A 19,429-nucleotide genomic window follows, 5' to 3' on the forward strand; every position below is an offset into this window, starting at 1 on the left:
CTCAGAACTCAATCTGCAACCGCACTTTACTTAATGCATGGAAAGGAAGAGGAAGAATTTGAAACGAGGAAAAGATAATCTCCTGGCTGTCATATAAAACTAAATAAAGTGTATAAAAGAAATGCATCACACTTTGATTTCCATCAATCTCTCATGACATGAGTAGATATTTCTTAGTTTAAAATTTTTTTACACAAATGTATTACTTTGATAAAATTACTATGCACACACATACAGAGAGATAGAGAGACATATGTATACATACATACATACATACATACATACATACATACATACATACATACCTACATACATACATATGGGGCAAGGGGAAGGAAGAGAGACAAAGACAGAAAGACACAGAGGATAGTTTTCTACCAACACACTTTCTTAGGGAAGAATGGGTGCAAAATGAGCATGTTAGGGAGTATCATAAATGAAAATTCCCTGGTTTTGTGATTGCTTAAAAAAACAAATTTGGAGCAAATTTGACAGAATGAATTAGTTTATGAATGTATGCCATTATGACATGACCACATTCATACTTATTTACACATCTCTATTTCAAATACATCCATTATTTCTACTCATTTCTTTTCAATTTGGATCCCTAGAATCCCTGAATATTATATTGAATATTATAAACTGCTGTTAATCCATATATTATAAGGAAAGATATTGCAATTTATTTCTATTAGGTATTAAAGAGGCAAAGATGTATAATCAGGCTGAAAAAGGGTAAATAACATAATTCAGTTATATGCATAATAATACCCACTCTATTCTGTACAACAGAATGGAAACAGAAATTACTACTGCAAGAAAAAATAAAATGAGCAAAACATGTTGGAACCGCACTCATGCCTGGAATATAGGACTTTGGGATTATAGGGAAAAGAACATAGAAAGAAGACCGTGTCACAGTATCAATATATCTGGCATGAAAAAAATAAAGCTTTAGTTATCCAACAGATTTCCTATGAGTTAGTATTACTATCAACTAATGCTAGAATATGTTTTATACCATGAAAACATACAAATGGACTTAGAGTGAAATGAAGTAATAAACATTAACTAGAATATCTTACTTAGATAAACTTAATAATGGTAATTATGTGTAGATTTAACATAGTATCAAACATTTTTTCAGCTGTCACCCGAAACTAGAAATCAATGTATAAAAGAACAATCCTTCCAACACAGACATCACAAGATATTATGACATTGTATAGACTGGACTAGGATGTTAGAATTATACCAATGAAATATATGTGAACAATTGAATAAAATTAAAAAGGCTTCATAAAAAAGAATAAAAAGATTACATGAAATAGCAGAAAAATGGATTAATCTTTAAAGGCAGATGTCAAAAGCATACAATACAGGCAGCTCATTACGGAAACAACACAAGTTAAATATTATTGGGCGGGAGAAAGTTCACATCCTCTTATTTCCTTGAGTACTTCCTAAGAAGAGTAGGACATAGTACTCTAGCCACAACCCCCTTTTCATGCTTTCTAAAGCTTATTTAGTGACAATTCTCTAATAGACATTTTGGCTTCTTGACTCATTCTAGGGCTATTGTCATGAGTTAAGCTCACACATAGCTCTATCAGCTCTGGTAACCTAGCCATTTGTAGGCAGGTGAGGGCAGAGAAGGAAGGCTCCTTTTAATTCCGAAAATGAGTCCCAATGAAGAAAATTTAGAAAATTTAACTTTCTGCTGCTCAAGTGTCCTCTCTCTTATCACAGAGTTATCTGTCACCAGTTGCTCTGTGAGATTGCACAAACAAACAAAAAGACAGCATATGACCTATTTTGAGGATTTAAGCTGTCAAGTTGGATATACATCTGAGAGACAGGCCAGTACATCAGGAGACTTGGAAGAGGCCGTAGGAGGGCAACAACCCAGCATCAGGACCGCTACCTCCGCCTTTGTGCAAGGAGGGACAGGAAGAGCATTGCCAGAGCCCTGCAAAATGACCTCCAGCGGGCCATAAATGTGCATGTGGCTGCTCAAACGGTCAGAAACAGACTCCATGAGGGTGGTATGAGGGCCCGACATCCATAGGTGGGGGTTGTGCTTACAGCCCAACACCGTGCAGGACGTTTGGCATTTGCCAGAGAACACCAAGATTTTTTTTTATTAAAAAGTTTTATCAAATATTACAACAATTTTTCCCCCGTCCCTTCTCCCCCCCTTCCCTCCTCCACCCACCCCCCACCCCCCATCCCCCCTCTCCCTCCAACCCCCCTCCCCCCACCCTGGACTTCCCAGAGCAAATACAGGGTATAACATTTAACAAACATAAACTAAAATATGCTAACTTTCTGTAGGCTCTTAATTCCCTCTTGCTCTTTAACTCCCCTTTCAACTAACAAAACATAATTCAAAAAGAAAAAGTTGATTTCATTCATAAGCTATTTGAAGCTTTTTAGTCCGATATTTGTTTTGAATATAGTCAATCCATCTTCTCCATTCCAATGTATATCTTTCATTTGAATGGTCCTTCAAATACGTTGAAATTTTGGCCATCTCTGCTAAGTTCACTACTTTTAGTGTCCATTCTTCAATAGTAGGCAAGTCTTCCTTCTTCCAATACTGCGCCACCAAAAGTCTGGCTGCTGTTATTAAATTTAAAATCAACTTAGTCTCTATAACAGTACAATCTGCAATTATACCTAACAAGAAGAACTGTGGAGTAAATTTTATCTTCTTTTCGAGAATATTTTGAATAATTCACCATATTTTTATCCAAAATGCCTTAATTTTTTTACATGTCCACCATATATGATAATACGTGGCATCATCACATTCACATCTCCAACACTTCCAGAGAACACCAAGATTGGCAACTTCACCACTGGTGCCCTATGCTCTTCACAGATGAAAGCAGGTTCACACTGAGCACATGTGACAGACCTGACAGGGTCTGGAGACGCCGTGGAGAACGTTTTGCTGCCTGCAACATCCTCCAGCATGACCAGTTTGGCAGTGAGTCAGTAATGGTGTGGGGTGGGATTTCTTTGGGGGGGCCGCACAGCCCTCCATGTGCTCGCCAGAGGTAGCCTGACTGCCATTAGGTACCAAGATGAGATCCTCAGACCCCTTGTGAGACCATATGCTCACAAGACCATATGGGAGTGCGGAACCCAGGACTCTGGCTGGTGTATGTTAATGCCAGGTCTGTTGTGCATAAGGCCCCCCTTGTCCAGGATTTGATTGATGAGGGGGGTGCGGACCTGGCTTGCATTACGGAGACCTGGTTGGGCGCGGAGGGAGGGGTTCCTCTCTCCAATCTATGCCCACCGGGTTTCCGAGTATTACACCAGCCGCGACTCCACCGAAGGGGTGGCGGGGTGGCGGTTGTCATTAGGGAAGGTCTTAGACCTAGGGAGGTCACTGTCCCTCAGATTGGAGGGTGTGAATCCCTTCTGTTGAAATGGGACCCTGGAGTACAGTCGGCTCTGTTGATTACGTACCTGTCTCCCAGCTACGTGTTTTCAGTCCTGCCTGCAGTACGCGAAGTCTTAGCTGATCTGACGGTTGAGCTCCCCAACCTGATGGTTGTGGGAGATTTTAATCTCCCGTCAGATGGCGAGACATCAGAGTTGGTGCGGGAGTTCATGGCGTCCATGACGGCTATGGACCTGATTCAAGTTGTACAGGACCCAACTCACAGCGGTGGACACACACTCAACCTGATTTTCATCTCTGGGCAGTGGATAAATGCTCGGGGTAGGGGTGACCTTTCTGTGCTACCCCTGTCATGGACCGACCATTTCCTCCTTCAGCTAGACTTTCCTTCCGCCAAACCCCACCGCTGGGAGGCAGAATCGACTCGTTGGTTCCGCCCCAGGCGCCTGATGGACCCTGATAGGTTCCTGACGGAGCTTGGGACATTTCCCACTGACCTATCCTGCGATTCGCCAGAGGCCCTGGTGGATGCCTGGGAACAGGCGGCCACCGCAGCGCTGGATCGAATCGCTCCCTTACGGCCTCTCCCTCCGACAGGGATCCCGGGCAACTCCATGGTTTTCCGTGGAGCTCAGGGAAATGAAGCGTCGGAAGAGACGCCTAGAGGGCCATTGGAGTCTTCCTGTTCCGAGTCTGACCGAACACGGTTAAGAACCCATATTAGGTCTTATCCTGTGGCAATGGAAGCAGCGAAATGTGACTATTTCACTGCTCTCATTGCATCTGCAGAAAATCGCCCAGCAGCCTTGTTCCGAGTGACCCGCTCCCTTCTCCATCAGGGAGTGAGGAAGGACCCCTTGCAAGGCAGTGCTGAGGATTTTGCGCAATTTCTGCAAGACAAAATCGCTCAGATTCGGATAGGGTTAGACTCCGACTGGGCAGGATCCGACGAGGGGATGGGAGCAGATCTTGGAGGTAACAGCTGGGTTGACTTTGATCCTGTTTCTATGGAGGAAGTGGACAGGATTGTCCACTTGGGACTGGGGGCCTCCACATGTTTACTCGACCCTTGTCCCCCCTGGCGTGTTGCGGCAAGCAGGGAGGTGACTGGAGACTGGATCCGAGCAATTATTAACGCTTCATTGAGAGATGGGGTCTTCCCTGCCTTACTCAAGGAGGCGGTGGTTCGCCCCCTCCTCAAGAAGCCTGCCCTGGATCCGGCCTCCCAGAACAAGTTTTGTCCTGTCTCCAACCTTCGCTTTATAGCGAAGGTTGTTGAGTCTGTGGTGGCGTACCAGCTTCCGCAATTCCTGGAGGAGACTGATTATCTAGACCCATACCAATCAGGCTTCAGGCTCGGACACAGCACGGAAACGGCATTGGTCACCCTGGGGAATGATCTCTGGTGAGCCCGGGATGGGGGTTATTCCTCCATCCTGGTGCTACTTGACCTCTCAGCGGCTTTTGATACCATCGACCATGGTATCTTACTGCAACGTCTTGGGGGGTTGGGGGTGGGGGGCACTGTTTTACAGTAGTTCTCCTACCTCTCGGGCCGTACGCAGTTTGTTTGGGCAGGGATCAGAGATCCTCCCTGAGGCCCCTCACTTGTGGGGTACCGCAGGGGTCAGTTCTCTCCTCCTGCTCTTTAACATCTATATGAAGCCGCTGGGTGAGATCATTCATGTTTCGGGGTGCAGTATCATCAGTAGGCTGATGATACCCAACTTTACATCTCCACTCCGGACCAACCCAGGGATGCCCTTTCCATGATGTCTAAGTGCCTGGAGGCGGTACGGGTCTGGATGGGTAGGAACAGGCTCAGGCTCAACCCCTCCAAGACAGAGTGGCTGTGGATACCGGCATCCCATGATCTAGACCCTCCCATCACTGTTGATGGGAGGGGAGTGTCTTGCTCCCTCGGAAAGGGTTCGTAATCTTGGTGTCCTCCTTGATTCACGACTGTCTTTAGTGGACCATCTAACGGTCGTGACAAGGGGGCATTTGCACAGATTCGCCTGGTGCACCAGTTACGCCCTTTTCTAGACAGGGATGCCCTCCGTATGGTCACTCATGCTCTCATTATCTCTCGGTTGGATTACTGCAATGCCCTCTACATGGGGCTGCCCTTGGGGTGTACCCAGAGGCTCCAACTGGTCCAGAATGCGGCCGCGCGAGTAGTTACGGGTGTGTCCCACTACTCCCATATAACACCACTATTGCGCGAGCTGCACTGGTTGCTGGTGCTCCTCCGGATCCGCTTCAAGGTGCTGGTACTCACCTATAAAGCCCTTCATGGCATGGGCCCAGGGTATTTGCAGGATCATCTCCTACCAGCCTCCCACCGCCCAGTGCGCTCACATAGGGCTGCCCTTCTCCGGGTCCCCTTGGCCAGATAGTGTCGGCTGTCGGTCCCCAGGATGAGGGTCGCACCGACCCTCTGGAATGGGTTGCCTACCAGGCTCCAGACGGCCCCCAACCTCCGCACCTTCCGCGCCGACCTAAAGACATGGCTCTTTCAGCAACTTCCCTGATCTGCCGTGGATTTTTACTAGGGAATTTGGGGATTTTAATTGGCTTTTAATACTATTTAATTTTTATCTATTGTTGGGTTGTTTTATTGTTGTGAGCTGCCCCAAGTCCTATGGGAGAAGGGCGGCATATAAATCTGACTAAATAAATAAATAAATAAATAAATAAATAAATAAATAAATAAATAAATAAATAAATAAATAAATAAGCTGGTGCGGTTGGCCCTGGGTTCCTCCTAATGCACGCAAACGCTAGACCTCATGTGGCTGGAGTGTGTCAGCAGTTCCTGCAAGACAAAGCATTGATGCTATGGACTGGCCTGCCCGTTCCCCAGACCTGAATCCAATTGAGCACATCTGGGACATCATGTCTCGTTCCATCCACCAATGCCACATTGCACCACAGACTGTCCAGAGTTGGGGGATGCTTTAGTCCAGGTGTGGGAGGAGATCTCTCAGGAGACTTCCGCCACCTCATCAGGAGCATGCCCAGGCGTTGTAGGGAGTTCATACAGGCACGTGGTAGCCACATACACTACTGAGCCTCATTTTGACTTGTTTTAAGGACATTACATCAAAGTTGGATCAGCCTGTAATGTTTTTTTCCACTTTAATTTTGAGTGTAACTCCACATCCAGACCTCCATGGGTTGACAAATTTGATTTCCATTGATAATTTTTGTGTGATTTTGTTGTCAGCACATTCAACTATGTAATGAACAAAGTATTTACTAAGAATATTTCATTCATTCAGATTTAGGATGTCTTATTTTTGTGTTTCCTTTATTTTTTTGAGCAGTGTATAATTTTATTACAATTTACTACTCCAAAAAAAAGTGATATTATTAGCTAGTTTTAGAAAATACATTTTTCCCAAAAGGTTTCTACAATTTTGGCCACTACTGTATATTATTTTTTTGTTAAAACAAGATATTAAATGTCAAAGCCTTAATTGTAACCCAGTAATTCATTGCCTTTTTAAAAAAAATAGACACCACATTTTTAATTTGCTGTAGCTAAATGCTGCAAGAAATCCAGTGAAAAGTAATACTCTGTTTTACTGGAGAAAAATATTCTAAAGACAGAAGTTTTTAAATGCTTACTATACATGCAAATATTTTATCTCCTGGATAACATATTTAAATTTGTTTTAAACCTAGCAGTTAAAACATGCACACACCACTTCACCTAGTTGACAAAGCTGATGGAATGGCTATTAAATTTTCATTTATAACATCCTCCAACAAAAGCTTGATAGGTTACTCCTTTCGGTGCTCAAAAGAATAGAAAATTAGAAGAAGCTGGATAGAAAGAGATTGGTAAAACATACAAGTTAAAAAGCAAGAAATAATACTTTTACAATAAAGACAAATAAAATAATGCTACAAATAGTTTCATATTTCTAAGAACTATTTCCTTTGTAATATGTTTCACCATATCCTATATTTTACCTCAAGGGACAATTTGATAGAAAATAGTATTCAGATAAAACACATTTAGAGCATTATATTCATATGATGTAATTTGGAGACTACATGTTTAGAACATTTTTGTCCCAATAAAAATTTCAATCAAATAGTTTTGAAAGTTTCAGATTGTTTCAAGCTGGACCATCAAATGTGTGAATTTGATTATCACTGGACCAAAGGAATGTTTTTACCTTCAACCTTTTGAGTTGTTAGAAAATATTTTTGAATTTGCTTTGTATTAAGATAAATAATAAATATGTATGCCCATAGGCTCTTTAAAATAAATAAGAGAGAGAGTAATTATTTCAGCATTTCTATAACAGCCCAATATTTAAGATCATTTTCATTTAATACAGGGCAGGAATCCAGGAATAGCTTGGCAGAATGAGGCCAAGTCATCCCCCAAGATACCATCGTGGTATAGCCACCCATTTTGAATATGTAGGGTGAGGCTGCATGCACTTTCAATGAGGGGAGGGGACTTTTCAGCTCAATAGCACAATGCCTAGACAAGGTCAGACCTAATACAATGTATCTAGGAAGGATTTGATATGTCCTCCCACCTCAATAGATTCTAACTACACATGTAAATACCTAAATATAAACTCTGTATGAATAATCAGAAGCAAATACACTGGTTTCAGTGCAAATTGTTCCCATCTATAAAAGCATAGATCACAGGGAGACATGACCCAATCAGTTAGTCATTATTAACTATTTTTGCAATCTAATCCTACAAACACAATGATAACATCACAGATTTCTGAACTTCTCCTGTTTAGAAAATCATTCTTATTTATGAATAAATGCTTTCATAAAAATATCAATATTACACAATAAATCTTTTTATTGCACTGCTCCTTCTTTTATTTCTTATGTATTGGAATTGATAAATTAATATTCTTTCCCAAAGAAATGTTTTTGAGATTTCATCTTTCAAATCCTACTCAATACTAAAAGCTTTAGGTCTTTCAATGCTTTTTTTAAAATTTTGGCACATTTGCATTTTCCCAATACTGTCAGTATGGATTTGATACGTTCCAAATACTTATTTTCCCATCAATCACTGCTTGGGCCTTAAATAATTATTAATAATATCAATCAATTACCAATATTTTGCTCTGAATTATTTTGCACTCCAGGAAACTGCCCCTTATCCTTAAATGCTGTCACTATATCTTACTGCACGTAACAAACATTAATTCATATTGCTGTAAGTCATAGTAAACATTAAAATATGATTAGAAAATTTAAATAAATAAGAACCTGCTCTTTTAGCATAATTTCTTACCAAAGTAGACAATAGTAGCAACAACTCATAGAAGTACAATTAACTTATAGAAGTTAATTGTACAAACAGCATTAGGTTTTTGTAAATTGTAATTGTAAAATAGCAATAGCTGTTTTAAAGTTTTAAAAAAGGAAACTGTGTTTAAATACAAACCTTATTTAGCCTACAAAAGTCTTTTTTCCTTTCCAGTATTTTAAGGCTTATTTGCCTTAAAATTGAATGAGACATGTTCATACATGGAATTTTAACAGATAAGTTTAAACTCACAAATATAGTTTATCATTATGCTGTAACATAGAAAGATCTACTGATATGTAATTGAACAAATGAAATTCAGTGTTAACACTTAAACCAAGTCGAACATAAACATATATAAAAAAACCTAGTGGTATCATGAGCCTATTGATTTTGCAGAAAATACATATGATTCTCTTCCTGGTAATAAGGGATATAAAGATATAAATCTTCTGATTTTGCAGCTTTTGTCAAGTGAAGGACAAAGTCATATTTATAGAATAAAAGCAATCAGTTAAAATATATTATTTAATACTATAATCTAAAATAAATATATTTAATATTTCTTTTGGCATGTCAAAAATAAAATACAACACTCAATACACACACACACACACAAAATAGTACTCAGAAAATTCACTTTTTAAAATAAAAATGAAAAATATACATTAAATTTTGCATGCAATGGACTGGATATGGAGAGCTATTTTGGTAACCTCAAGGAAAGTTCTATTTTTTATGATATAGCATAAAATTGAAAGTTCCTTTTATATGACATGCACAACCCAACCTTAGGGCATGGAACTAGTTAGGATCATTCTGTTCACTCCCATTCAGCCCATATATAGTCTAAGAGTTTCTTTTTTGTGGGTCTCAGAGCTTGGGAGAATCTGCTCCTTACTGAGGCAGGAAATAAAATCTAGAGCCTCAGATCTTTTTCTAGAAGCAGAAAAGAGTTTGTTTTCTGATTCTGGAAGGCAAAGCTCACCTAACCTAGAATATACATATGCATAAAAGGGGTAAGGTTTAGATCCGAAGACCAAGTTCACCTCTTTGCAGATTTTGACCCCACATCTGGTTGCTGTTGGCTTACTGCAAGCTACCTAGATCTCTGTAATAAAAATTAGTAGGTGAGACAGGATTTCCTTTGTAACACAGATTCCAAATAAGTGATATTGACATTTCAAATATATTAAAGAATCTTCTTGTAAGAAATGTTTCTCAAAATATTTTATTTTTTTATCAGATATACATAAATTAAATATGGGAACAGGGATACTACAGCTGCAGTTATTCCACATTTCTGCAGAAAAAAAATGCTAGCTAAAGCCTTGAACAACAAAAGACTACAGTAATCATAGCTTCTATAACAAGCTATGTGAGATCTTGATAAAAAATGGCTGAAATAATTTTTAAAAATCATAAGAACATAATAATCATATTATGATGATTATATAAATAAAATATAATTATGATTATCATAATTATTGTATGAGAATCAGATAACTTTGAACATAATAGTTTAACAAAAATGTTGCTAGTTTCACAGAAATAAATGATCTACAACTTTTCATATTCAATATCTTATGCTTGTCTAGAAGGGGTAAAACTAGTTTTAAAAACTAGAAGAAACAGAAAACTGGGTATAACAAAGTTTAAAAAATAAATAAAAACATATTATGATGCATATAATTTGATCAAGAGTAAGAGCATAATTGAATGCATGCCTACTTATAAGCTCAAAGAGTTCAATAAGACATATTCTGTAATAGTTAATAGAGCCCTTCCTTGAGGGAGATGGGAGGTCTAGAAATAGCTAAAGGCATAAGTTTCCCTTGTCCAGTTGTGTCCAACTCTAGGATGTGGTGCTCTTCTCTATTTCTTGGCCAAGGGAGTCAGCATTGTCCATAGACTTTTTCTGTGGTCATGCGGCCAGCATGGCTATACGCCAAAGGCACACGGAATACCGTCACCTTCCCATCAAAGTGATACCTATTAATCTACTTGCATTTGCATGCTTTCAAACTACTAGATGTCATGGGGTGTCACAAACCCGGGCTGTCAGCTTTCTAGCCCCTGTGATACAGCATCTTTAACTGTTGAGCCAACATGCTCCCTGGTCTAGAAATATGAAATATACCTACCTACCTACCTACCTACCTAAATAAATAAATAAATAAATAAATAAATAAATAAATAAATAAATAAATAAATAAGCTAACATTAACTGAATTAACCAAATTCAAGGGGACCTAATTGTCAGTAATATGCATTCTGTACATTCATTCAAACCAAAGCAACTAAATCTTTAGTGAAGTAAATAGATCACATATTCAGTGGTACTAATGTACACTTCAGAGACTGCTCCTTATGTTTAAATGCTGACACTGGATCTTACTTCATACAACAAAAAATAGGAAATATCCTCCTCATTTCATTAAAAACCTGAAAGGAAGTTTTGCCTCTATGAAGGGGGATTTAACAGAAGTACCCTGCAGAAACCATACTGAGTACACCTTACTCATATTTTCTTCATCATCTATGTTCATCATGAAATAGTTGTTCAGGCTTCTATACTGGTGCAGATGGCTTTTTCCTGAAAGATAAAACAGAATAATTTTAGTATGTTTTAGAAAATAACATTTGGTATTATCAGCATGACTATTAAAATATATATTACAATATATATTATACAGCACTGTGTTTCATATAAATGTTTATTCACATAAATTGCATTCTAATACTTACTGATAATTGGAATTATCCCAGATGAGTATATGTTTTTTAATTGAAAATCCAGTTCTGTTTTTAAGCAACTTTAAACAAGGTATTTTTTATTTTACTTTATACTATTGACTTATTTAAAAACCCAGTTGGCTGGGTGTGTAGATTTTCCCTTTAAATTACCACAGTAACTCTCTGACAATGATAAAAGTGAGTCAAGATCATTCTGCCTGACTGGTGAAAAGGGAAGATACACCTCGATTACTTTCTATCCTTGCCTTCAGAAGTTTTGGGAGCTTCATCACTGGAAGCTTTCAAGAGAGACTGGACTGCCATCTGTCAGAAATGGTGTAGGGTCTCCTGCTTGGGTGGAGGGTTGGACTAGATGACCTACAAGGTCACTTCCAACTCTGTTAATCTGTTATATATCTGTTATTTATTTATCCTCTAATTACAAAGCAGGCAAGTCTCCTGCATGAGCAGGGGACAAGATGGACAAGATGACCTCCAAGGTCCCTTCCAACTCTGTTACTGTTACTATCCTGGATTTCATACATTTCTTGCTCCCTATTTCATTAGCTCTGTCTTTATTCAGTCATAAATTATCTGAGCTTGAATCAACAGACCATGGTTAGTACTTGGATAGGGGAACTTTACCCAGGGAGATAGACTAGACTGGATACTTGAAAAAAATATCCTACCGGTTGTAGGTAGAAATGACACTGATTCACTTAAACAGAATACTTCCATACATTTTTGATAAAGTGTTTGCATTTAATGTATTTACCAATGTAAAATATCAATACAATTAAAGAAATATTTTAAAGTTAGCACAAATAACCGCACATGGGGAGGCAGGATAAGGCCCAGAGTCTCCTTATCAATGAAATGGGAGACATATAAAATTAATAAATAAAAAATAAATTAAAATATTATACTCCTGTAGGAAGAACAACTTAGAATTCTGCCCTAAGTGAAACAGTTAATAGGTTAGAGAGGTTATCTTTAAAATATTTTATTTAGATACGAAATGGCTTATTCTAAGTATGGAATCTTAAAAGTTGCTTAAAAGTAGCAGAGTTAAAATAATGCAGCAATAGTAAAAGTATACCATCTACAGTTCTTGATGGGTTGTATTTTCCTGTAAGAACAGGTATACAGCTTGCACATTATCCTGGATTCACACTTCTTGCTAGAGTAGCAGGTAGAAGTCTTTTCAAGGAGAGTCTTTGACCAGCTTTGGTGGTCCACCAGTTGTGAAATTACTAGAACAAGGAGGCTCTGAAAACCATGATTAGCAGCCTTGTCATGTCCTGGTTAGACAACAGCAATTTGCTCTCCTTCAGATGCCCTCAAGTCCTCTATAACTGTTGGATAATGTAACTGCCTATTTGCTGCCCATTGGAAAACAATTTAGCCACAGTTATGTTGCTGGAACTGTACTGGCGGCTGTTGAACTTCTGGATCCAATCTAAGAGGTTGATCATTATCTATGTAACGTACCCCACAGCTCCAGTTTTTGTTATCTTCTGGACTACCTATTCTACACAAAGGCTTGCTCTCCCACAAAAGATCATGATGGCCTCCTTCTTTTAAGATTACATTTTTCCTCAAAACTTCTGGTGAGCAAAATACCATTTAGGTGGATAATGGGAGAGTTTTGCGTAGTAGTGGTTGCTTTTAATTAGTTTATATTACTAAGTTTTTATGATTGTAAGCTATCTGGAGTCAAAAAAAGTATACAGCATACAAATTTATCCAAAAATAAATAGTGAAAGAATAATGAAGCTATGCAAAACATGCATTATCCAATTGTATGGGAATTATATGCAAGTTATGAAACAATAATAGACTATAAATTTGTCTGGCCATGGCTGCTATTCATAGGAGGTTGATAAATAAGGCCTCATGGCTTTATACATAGATGTTTTAATACTTAAATATGACATAGAAAATCTAAAGTTTTATTTTGAGAAAGCAAGTCCATAAATCGACCTATGGGATTTAGGGAAACTGACCTCCAATTCACTCTCCTAGATGCAGATCAAATCACAAAATATGTTCTAATAGCAATAGCACTTACTTATACACTGCTCCATAGTGCTTTAGAATGCTCTGTGGGTGTTTTACAATGCATATTGTCCCCAACAATTTGGGTCCTCATTTTACCAACTTCGGAAGGATGGAAGGTTGAGTCAACCTTGAGCTGGTCTGGATCAAACTCCTGGCTAAGGACAGAATTTGCTTGCAATATTGCATTCTAGCTATGGCACCACGAGAGCTCCTCACATCCTGTAAGAGCTGATATGACCATAGCAGCCATACATTTTTTAAAAAATGCTGTTGTTTACATAAACAGCAAAACGAAAAGAGAAGATGTTTGATTCATCTAATAGGATGTGATAAATCAGTTGCCCACAGATGAAAGAGGTAAAGATGAGGCTGTTCACTGTATTGCTACAACTTCACTTGACCTAACATTAATCTTTCATCACTTATGCTTTCCCTTTAGATCAGCACCCCACAACCTTTTGGGCACCAGGGACATTTCTCTGAGGAGAGGGTTTTTCCATGGACCGGAGGAGTCATAGTTTTGTGCACTGCCTACATTCTGCGAATAGGCCTTCGCTTGTTTGTGTGGCCCGATTTCTGGCATACCACGGACTGGTGCAGGTCCACGGATGGGGGTTGGGGACTCCTGTGTTACATAGTACCTTTTTTATCTGTCCATTCCCTTTCCAACATATTTCTTCATTTTAAAAAACAAACTCAGATTCATTCCCAATTAATTATTCTTGCATGCCTTCAATTACAATTAATTTAACTTTAAAATAATAATAAATTTCAATAGAAAACTTTTGTTTTCTATCTAAATCACTGTGTCTTGTCTTCATTTGTCTTTTTTCTACATATTAGCTTACAAAATGTTTCAGGACCCACATTGTCCCAAAACAATAATTTAATTCATATGTTCTCCTTGTAAACTAGAGGCAGACCCACTTTGGTCAAACTGTTAGGCTAACTTTTACCCACATTCCATTATTTTCTTTCTTACCTTGTATCTCTTTTTCTGCCCTCATGATGTGTGGTATTGCTGTCCCTAGAATGAAAGGAGGCAGAGGCATTAGGGTCAGAGTTGTGACTGACTCTGCCTCTTGTGATTTCCCCCAAATTAAATGGGCATTGTTGGTAGTTAGGGATATAAATCAGCTAAAGGTAGGTAAAAAGACTAGGTACAGCATGGCTAGTAATCTTGTTACTACTAATACAGATGTCAAGACTGTCATCTTTGGCAAGAAACCTCTATAAGGAAAGCTTCATGCCTCCACAAGACCCTGAAGTCTCTATTACTATTGAGAAAGGTTGATAATGAAAGAGGAGGATGTTTTTGAAAGCTGCATCAATCCCCAGAGAGAGGTAAGATTATAATATTCCAACACAAGAAAGCAAAGAAGGAAGCAGAGACACCTTCCAGTTATATACTGATGTCCCCTTATTTTATCAGGAACAGGAAGCAACTCAAGCCCTGCCTATGCAATCTAACTTACTCTACAAAACAGTGAGCACAGAGGAGGAGATAGGGCATTGTACAATAGTTCTAACAGTCTGATGATGTGTCTAAAGAAGCATTACCAGTCTGGTCTACTACCAGTAACAGCAAAACATTGGGCCGCAAGGGCAAGATTTTAAAATAGCAAAGAGAAGTCAAATCAAGGGTGGGTTCTACTTACCTCCGCTACCAGTTTGCAACAGGAGCGCATGTGTGCGCTTCTGCGCATGTGCAGATCGTTCATGATGACGTCCGGATGGGTGGGCGGAGCCTCCCGCCGCCATTACTACCGGTTCGCAAGAACCGGACTGAACCGGAAGCAACCCACCACTGAGTCAAACAGCTTTCACAACTATCCACTATTCTGTCCTCTAAATACTGAAAGAACAATCATATCCCATTCCAATTGGAAGAAAAAAAATGAGAAGAAATTTAGGAAACTAATGTGAATGCATAGGGGTTTTTTGACTGAACTAAGACTTAAAACTAACTGCAAGAAATTTAACAGCAAAAAAAAGGGGGGGTGGCTTTGTTACTAGTCAGAAGGGGGAGAAGGAAGGGGTGAGTCTATTGCTAAGAGTTAAGAGGGTAAGAGATCATGGGGAGAGCACAATGCTCCATTCCTATTCTGCATCAATCTGTTTCCCCAAAGGGAAACTGTATTCAAATGGGATTTAAGCAGAATATTTGTCACAATAGACTTGGAGATTCCATTTGTCGTAACTGATCCTCAAATACAATAGGTACCAATTTGCAATTTCTGTCTTCTGAGCATACAGAATTGTCTGGCTAAAATTTGAACCAGCAAATTTGACTATCTGAAATCTCCAAATTTATCTCATAGATTAAAAATGGTAGACTCCCTGGGAAAGATCTAATTTTAATTGAACTATTACAGTCCAACATCAACTGGTAAATCCCAATTTTGCATACATAGGAAGCATATTTCAAATATCAATTGTCTGTTGTAAATCCATATCATAATTCTGATTTTTTAAAAAAGATACTTTAAAAAAATCTAACCTTTGCCCAATTAGTCTGATGGGCATTATAAACAAGTCTATTTTAGAAATCTCCACCTAGAACTGGTGGATTGGTTGATACACGGTATTATCATAGGATTGGAGCAAGCTGGCTTTCTTTAGGGAAATGAGATCAAGCTTAGACTTTCCAAGTGTAGTCTAACCAAAGGTGCATTTCTTATTCCCTATATTGGGCACAATAACCAGAAACAATTATAGGGGAAACTGTTTGCTCTTGCCACCTCAATCAAATGACTACTTGCCCTTATCAATGCTCTTTTAGCATAATTCCATGTAGATTTTATATTCTTGCTGCCCATATATCCACTGATAAAGAAGTGAAACAAGTATGTAAGTGACCCCCACCCTTTATGTTCTGTTCTACAAACGCTCATAGATGCAAGCCCCATACTAGCCAGTAGAAATTCTCCTTTATGCAGAAGACACAATCATTTTTTGTACATTCCTAGCACAGTACTTATGGGGAGAACCTTTAGAGTCTTGAACACTGCATAGTAGGAATAACGAACTGTAATAACAATGAACTTAAAATCAACTACACTAAAAAAAATACTTGTTTTATCTAGAAATGCTGTATCATTCCTTTAAACAACAGATAAATAATTTAAATATCACAGGATTTCCTCTTCAGCATCAACATCCAGAAAAGATCAACGATTACTTTGTATTTTCAAGATGAAACAATTTAATCCTGACATCAGGATGTTGTGTTGTCAGGATGACAACACAATTGTCAATTAGGATAGACAACACAAAAGTTATAAGTTACTTAATTTATGAATCCCTGGCCTAGAAATATTGCTCTGAGACCCCTCTTGAAACAATTCAGTCTAAATTCTTAAGGGGTTTATTTGATGTGCCTCTATGTGTTTCTAATCCTATACTAAGGCTAGAAATACAGCTGCCTTTCACACAGGTCTTTAAATGGCTCATTTGCTTCAATTATTCACTTAAATTGATTCACTTTAAGAGTGCTTGAGTTTTTCTGACTCTTTCTAACAATTTTGTATCTACATGATCCAAGAAAATTAAACTGCTTAAGTCTTGTGATTAATCCTTATCTTACATATTGAATATATTAGATTTTTACAAAATTTGATCAGAGATGAAACAATAACCCTTTGACATATTCTTCCAGAAATATCTCTGTTGTAATCTGAATATATATAACTCACACTTCATCATTGGATGTTTTATGGCAGCCTCCTATCACATGCTCTATCATATAGTGGATAAGCCAATGAATTGCAAAATTTTACACAATTGTTTTTGTTGTTCACACTAGACTGATATAAACACTATAGAATACAACTTCCCACCTAAAGATCTTCTTAACTATTTAATTAATTAATTAATTAATCTTACGTGAATCTTAAGAGAATCTTAAGCACTAATTAAAAAAAGTTGGCTATCTTCTGAGAAGTCTGTTCCAATGTTGAATAGCTCTTACCATTACTATTTTTATGTCCATTTGAAATCTTTTTTCTTACAATTTCAACCCATTGCTTCTTCTTTCCTCGAATTGTACTTAATCAGTCCATCATACATGATTGCTCTGAAGGTCTCCATCTTCACACAGTATTCTTTCATTCAGGGTAAACAAACTCAAAGCCTTCAGTCATTCCTCATTTTTTCCCAGGCTCCTTATCTTGGTTGTTACCTTCCAGACATTGTCCAATTTGTCACTGTCCTTACTATAATGTGGTACCCAAAACTGGATACAGTATTCTAAACACCATTATGTCATTTGATCAACACAGAATAGAGAGAAACAAAATTCTCTTGATTTTGACACTATGCTTCAATTGATGCAGCTTAAGACTACATTGTTTTGCTTTGTTTTGCTTTTTTCATTGCAAATACATCATACTATAGACTCAGGTTCTGCTTATGATCCATCAGAACACCCAAATCTTTCCACACATGCTGCTGCCTAATACAATTTCCTCATCCTATAATGCCTTTGATTTTTTCCTTTCAAATGTAAGTCTTTTGTGTTTGCCCCTGTTGAAATTCATGTTGCTAGTTTCTGCTGATTGACTCAGTTTGTAAAGATCTTACTGAATCTCTTATTACCATCCTTTAAATTGTCTGATAATAATAAGAAAGAACTGGAGAAAATAGGAATAGAAGTGTGGCAAAAGAAAGCCAAGATACTACCAAATGGTGGTTTCCAATTTCAAACCCATATCCCTATGATGCAAATTCCCACCAGAGCACTGGTCCTTCCTCCCTACCTCCCTTTTGCTAATTGCTATGATGGACAGAGGGTCTTCATAGCAGAGCCACATTAAAACATTAAATATCTTAAAGTAACCCCTTTATGGATTTATTGAAAATACGTTCTGCCAGGGTGCCCTCCGGCCCTGAAGGAGATAACTGGTTGAAAAGATTGTGTCACATAATCAAACCACACTAAGCCATCCAATCGCTCCTCATATTCTGACAATTAGAATATTTATACCCTAGAGCAAATGGTTGCCTGCTTACTAAATTTGAAAGGATGGCTAGGACTAAGACTATCAGAACAAACAGCAACATCTGGATGTCAGTACCTATCCTTCCCCCCTGCCATCAGAACTGATGAAGCTTCTTGGATAAGAAGTGAAACATTTTTGTCTTATTCCTCAAGGGGGGGGGAGTCCAGTTCCCTTTTGAAGAAGGAAAAAAAAAAGTACCTTCAAGACAATTATGATCTGGATGACAGAATCTCCACAGACATTTGGATCAGGAACAGTTCGTGCAGGCATTTAAAAAACTAGAAATTTGGGGATGTGGGAATGAAATATTCTTTTCCATCTTTGGAGCTAAATGCATTTTTCATTTCATCCACCCTCATGCTGCTTATTGATTACTTTTGTTGCTTTTTTTTCAGTGTAATCAACTGATACTTTTTATTTATAGTCAAGTATGAGAAACAGAATGCTGAAACAATTTTAAATGGAATTTTAAGTTACTGCTCAATTTGGACAAAAACTACAGCATAATGTTCTTTAAAGACATGTAAATCTCACCGTTTATTTAAAAGATTTATGCCCATTATTTATTTAATTAATTTATCAAATTTATTTGCCACCCATATCACAGTTCAAAGCAAATCTGACCATCTTATAGCAAGATAAAATTAACAGATATTAGTGTCTATAAAACATTCTTACTAACATTTAAAATCACTAATACTTTAGAAATTGGCATAAATGCCCTCTGGAAATTCACAAATGAACTCAACAACTACTGTATATCCCAAGCAATGTGAATTAACTTTTTGTTCTACCTTTGTTTATCTTGGTCAAAAAGCAGAAATAATAGTTGGTCAAAAAGGTTTGTTGATAGCAGCTTAACTTCACATTATTGTGGGAAACACAAATATTTTTTTTTTTTTATTGAAA

General features: G+C 38.1%; 1 protein-coding gene across 1 annotated transcript in view; it reads right to left on the minus strand.

The window, feature by feature from the left end:
• Positions 1–19,429, minus strand: part of ADARB1 (adenosine deaminase RNA specific B1) — a 70,977-nt gene that overhangs the window by 23,129 nt on the left and 28,419 nt on the right. Inside the window, exons 2-3 of the mRNA XM_070956738.1 lie at positions 14,503–14,547; positions 11,245–11,319 (exon numbers count right to left, since the gene is read on the minus strand). Coding sequence (XP_070812839.1) covers positions 11,245–11,319; positions 14,503–14,527 — 100 coding nt within the window. The 5' untranslated portion in view covers positions 14,528–14,547. The remainder of the gene's footprint in view (positions 1–11,244; positions 11,320–14,502; positions 14,548–19,429) is intronic.

Source organism: Pituophis catenifer, unplaced genomic scaffold, assembly GCF_029215685.1.
Source record: "Pituophis catenifer annectens isolate HBS135680 unplaced genomic scaffold, rPitCat1.0.hap2 SCAF_1, whole genome shotgun sequence".
Classification (NCBI taxonomy): domain Eukaryota; kingdom Metazoa; phylum Chordata; class Lepidosauria; order Squamata; family Colubridae; genus Pituophis; species Pituophis catenifer.